Below are 15,045 nucleotides of genomic sequence, written 5' to 3'. Positions count from 1 at the left end.
GATTACAGGCACTGTAGCTGGTCTTGGATTTTATTTGTTTATTTAATTTTAACTCTTTTTTTTTGGGGGGGGACAGAGTCTCACTCTGTTGCCCAGCCTGGAGTACCATGGTGCCCTCATAGTTCACTGCAGCCTCTGCGTCCTAGGCTTATGTCATCCTCTTGCCTCAGCCTCCCGAGTAACTGGGACTACAGACATGCACCCCCATGCTTAGCTAATTATTTTCTATTTTTGTAGAGATGAGGTCACATTCTGTTGCCCATTGTATTCATTTGTTTCACGCTGCTGATAAAGACATACCCAAGACTGGATAATTTACAAAGAAAAGAGGTTTAATTGACTTACAGTTCCACATGTCTGGGGAGGCATCACAATCATAGCGGAAGACAAGGAGGAGCAAAGTCACGTCTTACATGCATGGTGGCAGTCGAGAGCTTGTGTAGGGGAACTCCCCTTTATAAAACCATCTAATCTCATGAGATTTATTCACTGTCATGAGAATAGCTCGGGAAAGACCTACCCCCATGATTCAATTACCTTCCACCTGTCCCTCATACAACACGTGGGAATTGGAACTACAATTCAAGATGAGATTTGGGTGGGGACACAGCCAAACCATATCACCCTGGATGAATCTTGAACTCCTGAGATCAAGTAGTCCTCCCCACTCAACCTCCCAAAGTGCTGAGATTACAGGCATGAGCCACTGTATTTGGCCTTTTTAGATTAATTTTTAAAACTTTTAAAAATTATTTTTGTTTTTTTTTTGAGACAGGGTCTCACTCTGTCACCCAGGCTGGAATGGAGTGGCACCATCAGGGCTTATTACAGCCTTGACCTCCCTGGCTCAAGCTATCCTCCCACCTTGGCCCTCTTGAGTAGTTGGGACTACAGGCGTGTGCCACCATACTCAGCTAATTGTTTTTGAACTTTAGTAGAGATGAGGTCTCACTATGTTGCCCAGGCTGGTCCCCTGAGCTAAAGTGATCCTCCCACCTTGACCTCCCAAAGTGCTGGGATTACAGATGTGAGCCACCGTGCCCCAGCCTAGATTGATTTTATTTATTCATTTATTTTTTTGAGAGAGTTTTGCTCTTGTTGCCCAAGCTGGAGTGCAATGACACTATCTTGGCTCACTACAATGCCTGCCTCCTTGGTTCACGCAATTCTCCTGCCTCAGCCTCCCGAGTAGCTGGGATTATAGGCATGTACCACCACGTTGGCTAATTTTGTATTTTTAATTGAGACAGGGTTTCACCATGCTGGTCAGGCTGGTCTCAAACTCCTGACCTCAGGTGATCCACCCGCCTCAGCCTCCCAAAGTCCTGGAATTACAGGCGTGAGGCACTGTGCTCTGCCCTAGATTGATTTTTGAAACAATTATTATTATGGGTAAAGATACTTTATAAAAATAAGGGCCTTAGAGACCATCAAATTATTTACATTATGGCAAATTGTCTTTTGCTGTTTGTTAGTGTCCATTGTCCATTACCTCCTTGCTTTTTATTCTTTTGTGCTTCTTGCTTTTTGATTAGTGTTGGCATGATATGTCTTTTTCCTTCATTTAATTTTAAACTCATTTTTGTCATTTTATTTAACATGGGCTTCTGGTAAGCAGCATGTAGACCTTCACATTACCTGTAGGTAGAGACATAAATTCCAAGAGTTGCAGGTGGGGAAGAGCCCAAGAGAATCCTTGAAAAAGAGTAGAGGGCATGGAAGACTTAGATGTGGCAGATAAAATCATTCCAGAAGGAGAAAGTCTAGCACTAAAGGGCAAAATACAGAGCGCATGTTCATAGCACTTACTATAGGGAATGGGCTTCAGAGGGGCAGCTTCTGAGGGAGAAACAGATACGTATTGAGAAGGACCAGTTTCCCTGGAGAGCTTGGCAATGAAAGAAGGGAAAAAATAGAGGAAAATTAAAGATATTGTAGAAATAGCAGTAAAGCAGCCAATCCTCATCTTCCTTGCCACCCACCCATAGAACAGTCTTTAAAAGAAAATGCCCGGAAGAGGGTATGGCAGGAGCATACAATTCGAACTCAGAACGCTGCCCATGACATGAAGAGAAAGGGTTTATCATTCTAATTACTCAGCATGTACATTTTACGTTCTTTTTACACTTTGTTTTTTCCCGTTATAATTTTGTGTAGCCATTCTCACATGAATGCTTACATGTGGTTCCAGTGTATGTAACAGGTATAAGCACAGTTACTTTTCATGAAGGCAGGTGTTCTGGACCTGCTGCTAAGGTGCCTTTCTGCAGAAGACGGTTTGAAAATCTTGCTCTTTAGTTGTTTGTAGTTTATAGCCTCAGTTCTCTGAGGTGTCAGGTTGGTTCCCATTGAATATTTGTGTTGCAGTTGCAGTTGATTTTATTTATTCTTTTCTGAAATGTATGTTTTTTCATCTTTTCATGTATTGAAATATGTGTTGACTTAAGGGCTTTAGGTAATACTGTGCTCAGCTTTAAATGAATGGAGCTTTCCTTTTTTTTTTTTTTGAGATGGAGTCTGTTGCCCAGGCTGGAGAGCAGCAGCATGATCTCAGCTCACTGTAACCCCTGCCTCCCGGGCTCAAGCGATTCTTCTCCCTCAGCCTCCTGAGTACCTGGGATTACAGGGGCCCCGCCACCAGGCCCAGCTAATTTTTGTATTTTTAGTAGAGATGGGGTTTGCCATTTTGACCAGGTTGGTCTCAAACTCCTGACCTCAAGTCGTTTGCCTGCCTCAGCGTCCCAAAGTGCTGGGATGACATGCATGAGCCACAGCACCTGGCCTGAATGAGCTTTTCTTTAAGAAACTCAGTCTACTTTGAAATATTAAGCTGCCTTTTTCATAAATTCAATAGATCAATAATAACAGAGACATTAATTATCCACTAACTCTCTATGGCAGTCATTATGTGCCAGGCACTGTTTTGAGTCCTTTTTTTGTGTTAACTCGGCTGGTCTTAAAACCATGTGAGAAACCGGACTGTTATTCTCTATATTTTAAACATGAGAGAACTGAGGCAAAGAGAGATAAGTCACTTATTCAAGAAAATGGCAGATCCAGGATTTGAACCTAAGCAGTCTTGAGTGTCTGTGTTCTTAACCATTACTCTGCTTCTTCAGTTAACTTTGGATCCCATTTATACTATTATTTTCAAGACTAGCAGTTTTGGCCAGGAGCAATGGCTCATGCATGTAATCTCAGCACTTTGGGAGGCAAAGGTGGGAGTGTTGCTTGAGGCCAGGTCTTCGAGACCAACTTGGGCAACATAGTGAGACTTTGTCTTTACAATAAAAAGTTAAAAAATAAATAAAAAGACTAGCAATTTTATTTAAATGACACGTATATTTTGTTCAATTTCTCACCATTTTCACTGTTGTCGTTCTAGTTTATTGTCTAGTCCATTGCGTTGATCTCTTATCTTTGCTTCTACTCGTAATCTCTTTATTGTCTTTTTTGTTTAGGAGTTACAATAATCCTTTAAAATATAATCAGATAAAGTATAAGTTTTATTTATTTATTTATTTATTTAGAGACGAATTCTCGCTGTGTCTCCCAGGCTGGAGTGCAGTGGCACGATCTCAGCTCACTGCAACCTCTGCTCCCGGGTTCATGCCATTCTCCTGCCTTAGCCTCCCGAGTAGCTGGGACTATAGTCGCCCGCCACCATGCCTGGCTAATTTTTTTTGTATTTTTAGTAGAAATAGGGTTTCACCGTGTTAGCCAGGATGGTCTTGGTCTCCTGACCTCGTGATCCACCCATGTCTGCCGCCCAAAGTGCCGAGATTAGAAGCGTGAGCCACCGCGCCCGGTCCAATAAAGTATAATTTTTTATGGAGACAGGGTCTTGCTTTGTTACCCAGTCTGGTCTCACTCTCTTCCTCAGGTTCCTCCACTGAACTTCTCAATCCATTTAGGATAAAATACAAAGATTTAGAATAAAATGTTTGATTTGTACAGCCCTTCATAATCTGACAGTGGTACTTCTCTGACATCATCTCCCACCTTCCCCTGTGCTGCTGAGCTCCAACCACTTTCTTCTGCTTTGCACCTAAATGCTTGCCATTCCTTTTGTATGGCCTCCTTGCACCCACAGATAACTGCTTAGCACACATCCTTCCTTGACTTTGGTATCCTTCAAATGTCCCCTCCTCAACAAAGCCTTTCCTGACTGTGATATTCAGATTACCAAAACTCACATCACCCATTCAGCTTTTACCCTACATTATGTTTATAGCAGTTAAGCTACTACTTGACCTCCTGAGCTTGAACAAACCTCCCATCTCAGCTTCCCAAGTAGCTGGGACTACAGGGACACACTGGCCTACTTGGCTAATTTTTGTATTTTTTTGTAGAGACAAGGTTTCACCATGTTGCCCAGGTTGGTCTCGAACTCTGGAGCTCAAGAAATCCACCTATTCAGTCTCCCAAAGTGCTGGGATTAATAGACGTGAGCCACCGCCCCTGGCCTGTTGTCACTTTCATTTGATTATAAGCTACACAGCAGTAAGACCTTGTGGGTCTTGTTGACTCAATGGCTAACACATATAGCAGGTGCTCAAAACAATTTTTATAAAGGGATGAGTTCTTGCTCTGTTGCCCAGACTGTAGTATGGTGGTGTTATCATAGCTCACTGTAGCCTCACACTCCTGTGCTCAAGTGATCCTTCTTTCTTAACCTCCCAAGTAGCCGAGACTACAGATGGGACCACCACACCTGGCTAATTTAAAAAAAAATTTTTTTTTTTTTTTGAGACGGAGTCTCGCTCTGTCGCCCAGGCTGGAGTGCAGTGGCCGGATCTCAGCTCACTGCAAGCTCTGCCTCCTGGGTTTACGCCATTCTCCTGCCTCTGCCTCCTGAGTAGCTGGGACTACAGGCGCCCGCCACCTCACCCGGCTGGTTTTTTGTACTTTTTAGTAGAGACGGGGTTTCACCGGGTTAGCCAGGATGGTCTCGATCTCCTGACCTCGTGATCCGCCCGTCTCGGCCTCCCAAAGTGCTAGGATTACAGGCTTGAGCCACTGCACCTGGCCATTTTAAAATTTTTTATGGAGACAAGGTCTTGGCTTTGTTACCCAGTCTGGTCTTAACCTCCTGGCTTCAGGGAATCCTCCCGCCTTGACCTCCCAAAGTGGTGGGATTACGGGCATGAGCCACTGTGCCTGGCCTCAATACATTTTTGTTAAATAAATGGACTAAAGAAATGCATATACTAATGTGTTAGTGCTGTGAGTAAGTGAAAGTGAGTTTGACATTCCTCTTCAACTTTTTCTCTTTGGAACTGGACTCTCAGATTCAGATGCTCTGTATCAGGCCATTGGGTTTTACTCATCTCATTGTTTCTCCCTCACTAGGCCAGTAAGTCAGCAGTAATCCATGAATTCCCTTATTATGTTTTTGGTACCTTTTCAGTTCACAATTTATTTTTCATGGAAATAAAGTTTACCTCATTCTTCTTGAATTGTAATGGTATGCTACACAAAATTGTATACTTAAGATTTTCTAGGAATAAGTATTGCCTCTTAGACATCGTATGTTTAAGCTAGAGCAATGTTTTTCAACCTTGTAAAAAGTTATCTCTTACCTCCCCCAAATATTCAAATTTAAGTTAATTTCCTAGCTCATTAGCCAGAGGAATTTAATGCTAAGGAATAACAAAGATCAAAATACTAAGAAGTACAGGTTGAGCTTTGGAGTACCACAAACCATTGCAATAGCTAAGGTTTTTTTTGTTGTTTTTTTTTTTGCGTGCCCTACCCTAATTTTTATCCCATTGAAAGCAATATCATCGTTGCTGTCTCCTACTCTTCCTTCTCCTAACTGATAATGTATGAGCTGTGTTTAATTTACATGTGTAGATCAATTTCAGATACTTATTTTTCCTTGGATTTTGGTCAACTTTAATGAAATATGGATGGTTTGTTATTATGCCCTATACATATTTATGTAGACATGTTGGTAAAATAAATGATGTGAATTTTACTATTCAAGTAGGACTTTCAGGGTTTTTTTACTTTTATTTTTTTGAGACAGGGTCTGGCTCTGTTGCCAAGGCTGGAGTGGCAGTGGTGTGTTCTTGGCTCACTGCAACCTCCACTTGCTGGGCTCAAGCCTCCCACCTCAGCCTCCCAAGTAGCTGGAACTGCAGGTGTGTGCTACTGCGCCTGACTAATTTTTGTATTTTTTTGTAGAGACAGGATTTTGCCATGTTGCCCAGGGTGGGCTTGAACTCCCGGGCTGAAGTGATCCGACCCCCTCAGTGTCCCAAAGTGCTGGGGTTATAAATGTGAGCAGCCATGCTAGGCTAGTTTTTCATAACACTTTTTATCTAATAATAGTTTTTACCTTCATTATAGGCCATTCAAATGCTTGAGATGAGGTAAACAGATTACAATTTAAAACTGTAATGTAGATTTTAAATATTTCGGTAGTGTTTCTAACTTTAATTAAATGAAATCTGAGACCTACTCCTATTTTCTGAGCCATGCTTTCTAACTTTTGTTAACTTTAGAAGTTTGTGAGTCACATTTACCTATGTCTGTTTCAGTTATAAACCGGTGGACCATAAGCTTATTTGGCTACCCTTGCGGGAGGCATTTGAGGAACTCTTTGCTCAGACATTTTCCAAGAAACAAAACTTTACGTTCTTGGGGCACATTCAGACCTGTTACAGACAGAAACGGTGGCATGATCTCCTGAGACTAATGCAGCATGTACACAAGTCTGCTGTTAACAAGGATGGAAAAGAGAGTGAAACTGGTAAGGATGTGACCCAGGCTGCCATGGGGGAGGGCATGGGGCTGGGCTTTAGTTAACAGGTTAAGAGTTTTGGCGAAGAGTAAAGCAATACAAATTGGAGATTCTGGGACTTTGGCAGAAGTGACTAATTGTGAAGTATTGTGCCCCATTCTTTACATGATTTCCACAAAAACAGATGACTGGTAATGCTGATGTGCAAGTACTATTTAGTGGTCAGTAAGGCACATTTCCTGAGAAAAAGCTTGTTTCTAAGGAGCTAGATTCCATAGCCAAGAGGCTTTTGCCGGCTTAGGTTACTTCTGTGTGGTTCCTTATCTGTAAAGCAGGAATAAAAATAACTAGTCCAGAGGGTTGTTGTGAGGGATAAATGAGGCAGTTAATACATGTATATGCATATATCTGGGCTAGTTAGTGTCATGTCTGGCATTTAGTTAGCATTATATAAGTTTTTAGACTTAGTGTTTTGTGAAGATGCTTACTTTTTGTGTGTTTTGTTAATTGTATTTGTTTATGTTTAAAAGTTGTATATATTACAACTCAAAATGTGTACTAAATTCTTGTCTGTCTTCTTTTTTAGGGTTACTCATAAAAGAGAAATGGGAAGCATTTGGTCTTAGACTCAACCATGCCCAACAACAGATGAAAATGACTGAAAATACCTTATTGTTTGCATTTGTAGAGGTATTTCTGTTTTCGTTATTTAGCTTATGGTAATGGTGATTTTATGCAAAACAAAGTTTCAGGCAGGTTACTATTGTGTATTGTCTTAATGAAACAATGATTTTGGGGGAAGATGTTGAAAAATGTCTTTCATGGTAATTATGGCAATTATAAGGTCTTAATGAGCACCATCATTATTTAAATAAAAAATTTGAAAGTACAAATTGATAAATTATAATTGTATATATTCATGGAGTACAAAATGGTGTTATGATTTATGAATACGGTGTGAAATAACTAAAGCTCATTAATATATTCATCACCTCACATACCAATTTCTGTGGTGAGAACATTTGAAATGTACTGCCTTAGTAATTTTGAAATGTACAATACATTATTATTTACTATTTATGGCATGGTTGCCATGCTGTGCAATATATATCTCACAGGGAAGAAACCTTATTTTTTCTGTCTAATTTAAGGCTTCGTACTTTCTTTTTTTTTTTTTTTTTTTGAGATGGAGTCTCACTGTCCCCCAGGCTGGAGTGCAGGGGCGCAATCTCGGCTCACTGCAAGCTCCGCCTCCCAGGTTCACGCCATTCTCCTGGCTCAGCCTCCTGAGCAGCTGGGACTACAAGTGCATGCCACCACGCCTGGCTAATTTTTTGTTTTTGTATTTTTAGTAGAGACAGGGTTTCACCATGTTAGCCAGGATGGTCTTGATCTCCTGACCTCGTAATCTGCCTGCCTCAGCCTCCCAAAGTGTTGGGATTACAGGCGTGAGCCACTGCGCCCGGCCAAGGCTTTATACTTTTGTTACTCTATACTCCCTAACTCTCCAGCCTCTGCTGACTACCATTCTGCTGGCTGCTTCTTTGAGTTCTGTTGTTTTAGATTTCACATATAAGTGAGAACGTGCGATACTTGTCTTTCTGTGCCTGGCTTGTTTCACTTAGCATAATATTCTCTGGTTCTATTTATGTCATAGCAAATGACAAAATTTATTTCTTTTTTCAAGCTGAATAAGTTTCCATAGGATTCTATTGTTTATATATATGTATATATACAACATTTTCTTTATTCATCTGTTGTTGGAAACATAGGTTGATTCTGTATCTTGACTGTTGTGTATAGTGGTGCAATGAACATGGGATTGCAGACATCCCTTCGACATAAGGTTTTCAGATTTTTTGGGGGAATACCCAGAAGTGAGATTGCTGGATCTATTATTATTTTTAAAGATGCAATTGATGACAGATAGTGAACTCTGGATTCTTTCTCTTGTCATGTGTGTCTCCAGGGAAAGAGTGTGTGGATGTGAGAGGGATTTGGACCCGTTCACTTCAGTGCCCCAATTTTAATCCCAAGGCATGGACATCTCTACTGTTTGCTGTCCTGTAACCCTGTAGGAAGGATCAACTTGGTTAAATATTTGTGACTTTGGCATCTAAAAAAAATTCATTTCTGTGACAGTCCTTAGATCAAGCCCTAGAGGAAGCAGGAGTCTTACTTGATAGTGTTTTAGTAACAAAGAAGGTCTACTCAACCATACGTTATGGGTGTGGAAAATTTGGTCATCAGAATTCTTTTTTTTTTTTTTTAGACGGAGTCTGACTCTGTCACCCAGGCTGGAGTGCAGTGGCGCGATCTTGGCTCACTGCAACCTCTGCCTCCTGGGTTGAAGCAATTCTCCTGCCTCAGCCTCCAGAGTAGCTGGGATTACAGGTGTGTGCCACCGCGCCCGGCTAATTTTTGTACTTTTAGTAGAGATGGGGTTTTGCCATGTTGGCCAGGCTGATCTTGAACTCCTGACCTCAGGTGATCCACCCACCTTGACCTCCCAGAGTGCTGGAATTACAGGCATGAACCACTGACCCTGGCCCCAGAACTATTCCCTTTTTTGTTTTTTTTTTTGTTTTTTTTTTTCTGAGACAGAGTTTTGCTTTCGTCACCCAGGCTGGAGTGCAATGGCATGGTCTGGGCTCACTGCAACCTCCGCCTCCCAGGTTCAAGCGTTTCTCCTGCTTCAGCCTCCTGAGTAGCTGGAATTAAGGGTGTGTGCCACCACGCCTGGCTAATTTTTGTATTTTTTAGTAGAGATGGGGTTTCACTATGTTGGTCAGGCTGATGTTGAACTCCTGACCTCCAGTGACCTGCCCGCCTCAGCCTCCCAAAGTGCTGGGGTTACAGACGTGAGCCATCATGCCCAGCCCAGAATTATTTTTAATAGGATTATTTCTAAAACCAATTAAATTGTTGTGTTCTCAAAACAAGGCTTATGTTTTATGACTTAGTAATATACTGGAGTTAATATATTTGTTCTGTTTTATGTTTTTCAGTTAAATTTGTAGTAGATTCTTTGTTAGGATTAGCATGAAAACAAAAGCATAAAGCAGCCTTAATAGTAAAATAGTTTTTGATGTGTCAACTGAGTAGATTATTAGATTTGTTTGTATTGCTCTAGGAAATAGAATTTGAAGAGATAACACGAGTGTACTAAAGTCAAAGGATGATGCATTTTGATTTTCAGCAGGTGTGAAAGGTTGTGTATGAGAATCACTAAACACTCTGGGATTTAGATATTTGTCTAATCTTGGTATAGACTGACCCTGTATTTATTTTGAGTTTTAATAGCCACTTGGGTGCCTTTAAACACCTGACTACAATGTAAGCTATTTACCTGACCATCCACATAATGAGAGGATTTAGTTTATTGCATCTCTGTGTTAGGCTCAGAGATACTCCCTTGACCCTTTTGGACATTTAAAAAATTAACTTGGCCTTAACTCTACCTATCTGCTGTCAGCCAGTGGGCAGTTAAGGTATAGCAAATCTTTCCTACTTGATGGGCCTATACCTTGATGGGCCTGTGCCTCTGTTTCTAACCCTGCTTGCATAACTATTCTTGGCAAGTGTGCCTTTATTTGACACATTCTTAACATTTTATTTTATCTTTTTCTAGGGTACATTAGCTCAGGCTGTAAAGAAAGGAGAGTGGATCTTGTTGGATGAGATTAACTTGGCTGCTCCAGAAATACTAGAATGTCTGAGTGGTTTGCTTGAAGGATCCTCTGGATCCCTGGTGTTGCTGGATCGAGGAGACACAGGTAGTAGCACTTGAGTCCCTTGGGATTTGACTTGCTGTCCAGCCCTAGGGCCACTTTAGAGTGAGATTTTTTTTTTTTTTTTTTTTGGTTAGAAGGATGACGTGGGCCTCCCAATGAAATTTGTTCATTCTTTAGATATTAATTTTCTGCAAAGTACCTTGAGCTGTTGTTGGGTGGTATGGGGAATGCAAAGAAGAATAGTATAATTTGACAAGGTATTTGAGTTGTGGATAATAGACACACTTATAAAATAACAGGTAAATGGTTGGTAAAAGATAAGTAACAGTGAATAAACATACCACAAAAGACTGCAGTATAAGATTAGATTGAATACATAGGTCTGGAAAGTTATTTCAGGGGAGTTTCAGAAAAGACAAGGATGGTGTGAGTAGCCAGCATCAGGCTGGCTGGCCCTGGGGGGTTCTGTGGAATTAGATAATCATACCTTTGTTGAAAATTTATAATTTTCTCTTAACAGAGCCACTGGTTCGGCATCCTGACTTCCGTTTATTTGCCTGCATGAATCCAGCAACTGATGTAGGCAAAAGAAATCTCCCACCAGGAATAAGAAACAGGTGAGGGGTTGGTTCTTGGAGACTTTCTTTTTTTGCAACAGGTTCTTGCTCTGTTGCCTAGGTTGGAGTGCAGTGGTGTGATCTTGGCTCACTGCAAGTCCCCGGTTCAAGTGGTCCTCCCACCTCCCACCTCAGACTCCTGAATAGCCAGGATTATGGGCACATGCCACCACACCCAGCTATTTTTTTTTTCCTTTTTTTCTGAGACAGAGTCTTACTCTGTTGCCCAGGCTGGAATGCAGTGATGCAATTTTGGCTCACCACAACTTCCACCTCCTGGGTTCAAGTGATTCTCCTGCCTCAGCCTCCGTAGTAGCTGGGACTACAGGCATGCGCCACCATGCCTGGCTAATTTCTCTATTTTTTTCTTTTTTTTTTTTTTTTAGTAGACACGGGGTTTCACTCTGTTGGCCAGGCTGGTCTCGAACTCCTGACCTTGTGATCCGCCCACCTCAGCCTCCCAAAGTGCTGGGATTACAGGTGTGAGCCACTGCGCCCAGCCTCAATTTTTTGTATTTTTAGCAGAGATGGGATTTCACCATGTTGCCTAGGCTGATGTCTAACTGGGCTCAAGCGATTTGCCTGCCTCGACTTCCCACAGTGCTGGGATTACCAAGACTTCCTTTTAAGATTCTCTTTATTTATAGATTAGTAATATTAATGTAACCAAACTTTAAAGCAATGCTTGAAATTGCCTCTGATAGTGGAATCTTTACTACCTTATTTGTCATATTCCTGTACTTTCTGTAGGTGGTAGGCATATGGGAATCTTCAGAACACTGGAGAATTTTTCCCTCTGTGTTAGTATGTCAGTGGATATTGTTGAAAATAAAAATCTTTTCTTCCTCAGATAATCTTTTGGCGATTAGAAAAATTTCATAACACAATATAACAGGAAAGCATATACCAGTATACGTACATTTTAGGAACACAGTCCTCTTTGGATGAGGCTAATGATTTGAAAAGGCATTTTAAGTTTCTTTTATTTTTCACCAATAAGCACTGACATGAACAAAGTACTTAGTTGTTGGTGTTTTATGTATGTAACATTTGGGGAAAAAAAATGACCAGATTTATTATTGGTAACCGTTTATTTCATTTTGAGTTTTAAAATAGTAACTTTATTAGATCCTGTCTCTTCATTATAAAGTAATAAAAGCTTCTTAGGGAAGCTTTAGAAACTACATTAAAGTAGTTGTTTTCTCTTCAACCATTTTGTTTCTGATGTTGAGGGGCTTGTTTTTTATTGCACTTATTTTTTTAAACAAATGTGGTTATGATAAACACCTGAAAATGAGGATAATTAATTCTTATTTTTGTGTCTTTTTCTTCTTGTAAGGACTATACATAGAAGACTTATTGCATAGAAGAAGCAATAATGGTATATTTTTGGTAATGGTTACATTGTCCTTTAATTATGATCAGTTTCTATCTCAGGTTGAAAGACATTTTATAATAAGCAGTTAAAATGAGCTGACATATCTTTTTCTGTTTCATGTTTTTCTATTGTCAACGTAATTGTATTAACTTCCTAAAAAGTGTTTATTATGTATTGTTTTACAGGTTCACAGAACTTTATGTAGAAGAATTGGAAAGTAAAGAAGACTTACAGGTTCTTATTGTAGATTATCTGAAAGGATTGAGTGTGAACAAGAATACAGTGCAAGGAATCATAAAGTAGGTTCCCTTGGTATGTCTTTATAAACTCTTTCTCTGAACATGAAAATGTGCTACTCGTGCACACACACAAATATGCATTCTTTTTTACTTCTAACTTGAGAAAACTGATAGCAGGATTATTATTTAGATTCTCTGGTAAAGTTGGAACCTAGTATGAACTCCTTCAGGTTTTTCTAAGGAAATTACATAGAAAGCTATGAATCACTACTTATGAGAAGATATAAACTATCAGATAATGCTCTCCTGATTACCTGTATATTCATAGCTGAGAGTTTGAATTCTTGGAGATGTACATGGCTTGCATTTTGACCTGTCTTGAAGAAGATTACTTTTCTATTTGCAATATTTGTAGTAGCTACGTGGGATATAAGGAGAAAAGGGTTAATATAATTGTGTCAGGTTTGGAATTAATGGAAGCTTAGCCTAATAAATAATAGAGTAGTTGTGTGGCTTGGTGCTTTAATTTGAGACTTATTCCTGTTTTTTTGTATGCCATATAGACAATGTGTAATCTCTTGTGTCAGATAACCTCAATTCTAGTATTGGTTCTATGAGAAACTAATTGTATCATTCTGGGCCACTAACTTAACTGTGTGTTCTCCAGAAAGAAATACAACATGTAAAAGGATTGAAATAGGGTGATGTTAGTGTTTTACTACGTATTTGTGTATTTTTTCTCTTCCTTAATACAAATACTTATTGAGTGCCCTGGTGCTAGGGATATAGCTATGAGTAAGGCAGACAAAATCCTGGTTCTTCTCATTGAGCTTTAATTCTGGAGAAGTCATGTACCATAATTTTAGGTTGTGATAAGTGAAAAAAATTACATATAAAACTGAGTAGGATGTAAGGAAATGAAGACTTGGAGTTCTATTTTTTTTTTTTTTTTTTTTTGGATACAGGAGCTTTGCTTTGTTGTGCAGGCTGGTCTTGAACCCCTGGCTTCAAGTGATCTGCCAGCCTTAGCCTCCCAAAGTGCTGGAATTACAGGGATGAGCTACAGCACCTGGTCTTGAAATCCTATATTAAATAGATTAGTCAACGAGGCGTGTGTTTAGAATGCTTCAGAACGGTTTACCACACCACACCCTAAATTGGAATACTTTCTGTTAGCCAAGAATATTTGGACAAAAGTGTAAATATGTATAGTTAAGATTCCAGATGCTAAAGGTAAACTTTTATAAGTACCTCATTTTATCTAAAGAGATAAAGAGATAAAATGAGGTACTTATAAAATACTGAGAGTACAAGTAGTATATATTCCATATATTAAAAACCCAGTTCCAAAACATAGATTCTTTCTACAAAAGAAAAAATATTTTTTTAGATAGCAAAGAGATAAGACAAAGCGCATTTGGACAGGAACTTGGATTTCATCTGTGATGCATGCACACTTGGTTACATTTGATCTTGTGGTGCTAATTGATCATGAATTTCACAAAGTGCAAGATACTCATGTTTCAGTCTGAAGCTTTTCCCATCTTGTCATCATTAGGACTTCTAAAGTGTGATAGTGACAATAGTAATGGTAATCGTATCCTCCTGCTTTTTAACGTTTTGTCAGTACTGATTATAGCCATATTTGTAGCCTTTCAAAACACCATGCATTGTTTGCCATGTCTTTATTCATCCCCATTTTAGATTGCACAGGAACTTTGTTTGCCTCTTAAGCTTGAACAGACTGTGGAACACAGAAACTTCTCACCTCTCTTTATCAGTACCTTTTTGCTAGAGGAATTGCACATTGTACTTCCCAGTTTCCTAAAGGAAATAGGTGTTCATTTTTTTTTATTTTGAAAGATAGCTCTGAGTACGTGAAAAGTAGATTTAAAAGAGACTAAGATATTTTGATGCATGCCCTAGGAAGTTGTATGCAAGCATGACGATTTGTGATCTAAAAAATGTCCTTTGGGTTTTCTGTAGAGAATCGATAATAATGGATACTTATTAGTAAATAAAATTGCCTGACCTTTATTCTATTTGTAGCTTCTACACAGCTTTGCGGAAAGAGTCGGGGACCAAATTGGTGGATGGCACTGGCCATAGACCTCACTACAGCCTTCGAACTCTGTGCCGGGCCCTGCGATTTGCAGCCTCCAATCCATGTGGCAACATTCAGCGTTCACTCTATGAGGTCTTTCTGAAGTCTCTTTGACAGGATATGAGCTTGCTGGATGGGTTCATGGGAAGGAAGGAATAGGGATGCATATGCCAGATTGCCTGTGCTTTCCAGTTAGTCAGATCAGCCCAGAATACCTCATACCAC

At 39.9% G+C, this 15,045-nt stretch overlaps 1 protein-coding gene across 2 annotated transcripts in view; it reads left to right on the top strand.

Moving 5' to 3' along the window:
- The window catches only part of MDN1 (midasin AAA ATPase 1), a 184,501-nt gene that overhangs the window by 57,127 nt on the left and 112,329 nt on the right, over positions 1–15,045 (top strand). For both annotated transcript variants that reach the window (XM_031667313.1, XM_031667312.1), the window contains exons 16-21: positions 6,546–6,757; positions 7,335–7,438; positions 10,380–10,524; positions 11,003–11,099; positions 12,663–12,776; positions 14,766–14,913. In XM_031667313.1, the coding sequence (XP_031523173.1) occupies positions 6,546–6,757; positions 7,335–7,438; positions 10,380–10,524; positions 11,003–11,099; positions 12,663–12,776; positions 14,766–14,913 (820 nt within the window). The remainder of the gene's footprint in view (positions 1–6,545; positions 6,758–7,334; positions 7,439–10,379; positions 10,525–11,002; positions 11,100–12,662; positions 12,777–14,765; positions 14,914–15,045) is intronic.

The sequence above is a fragment of the Papio anubis genome, chromosome 6, assembly GCF_008728515.1.
Source record: "Papio anubis isolate 15944 chromosome 6, Panubis1.0, whole genome shotgun sequence".
Classification (NCBI taxonomy): Eukaryota; Metazoa; Chordata; class Mammalia; order Primates; family Cercopithecidae; genus Papio; species Papio anubis.
The sequence above is the reverse complement of the archived record's forward strand: the minus strand, read 5'-3'. Positions and strand labels throughout refer to the sequence as shown.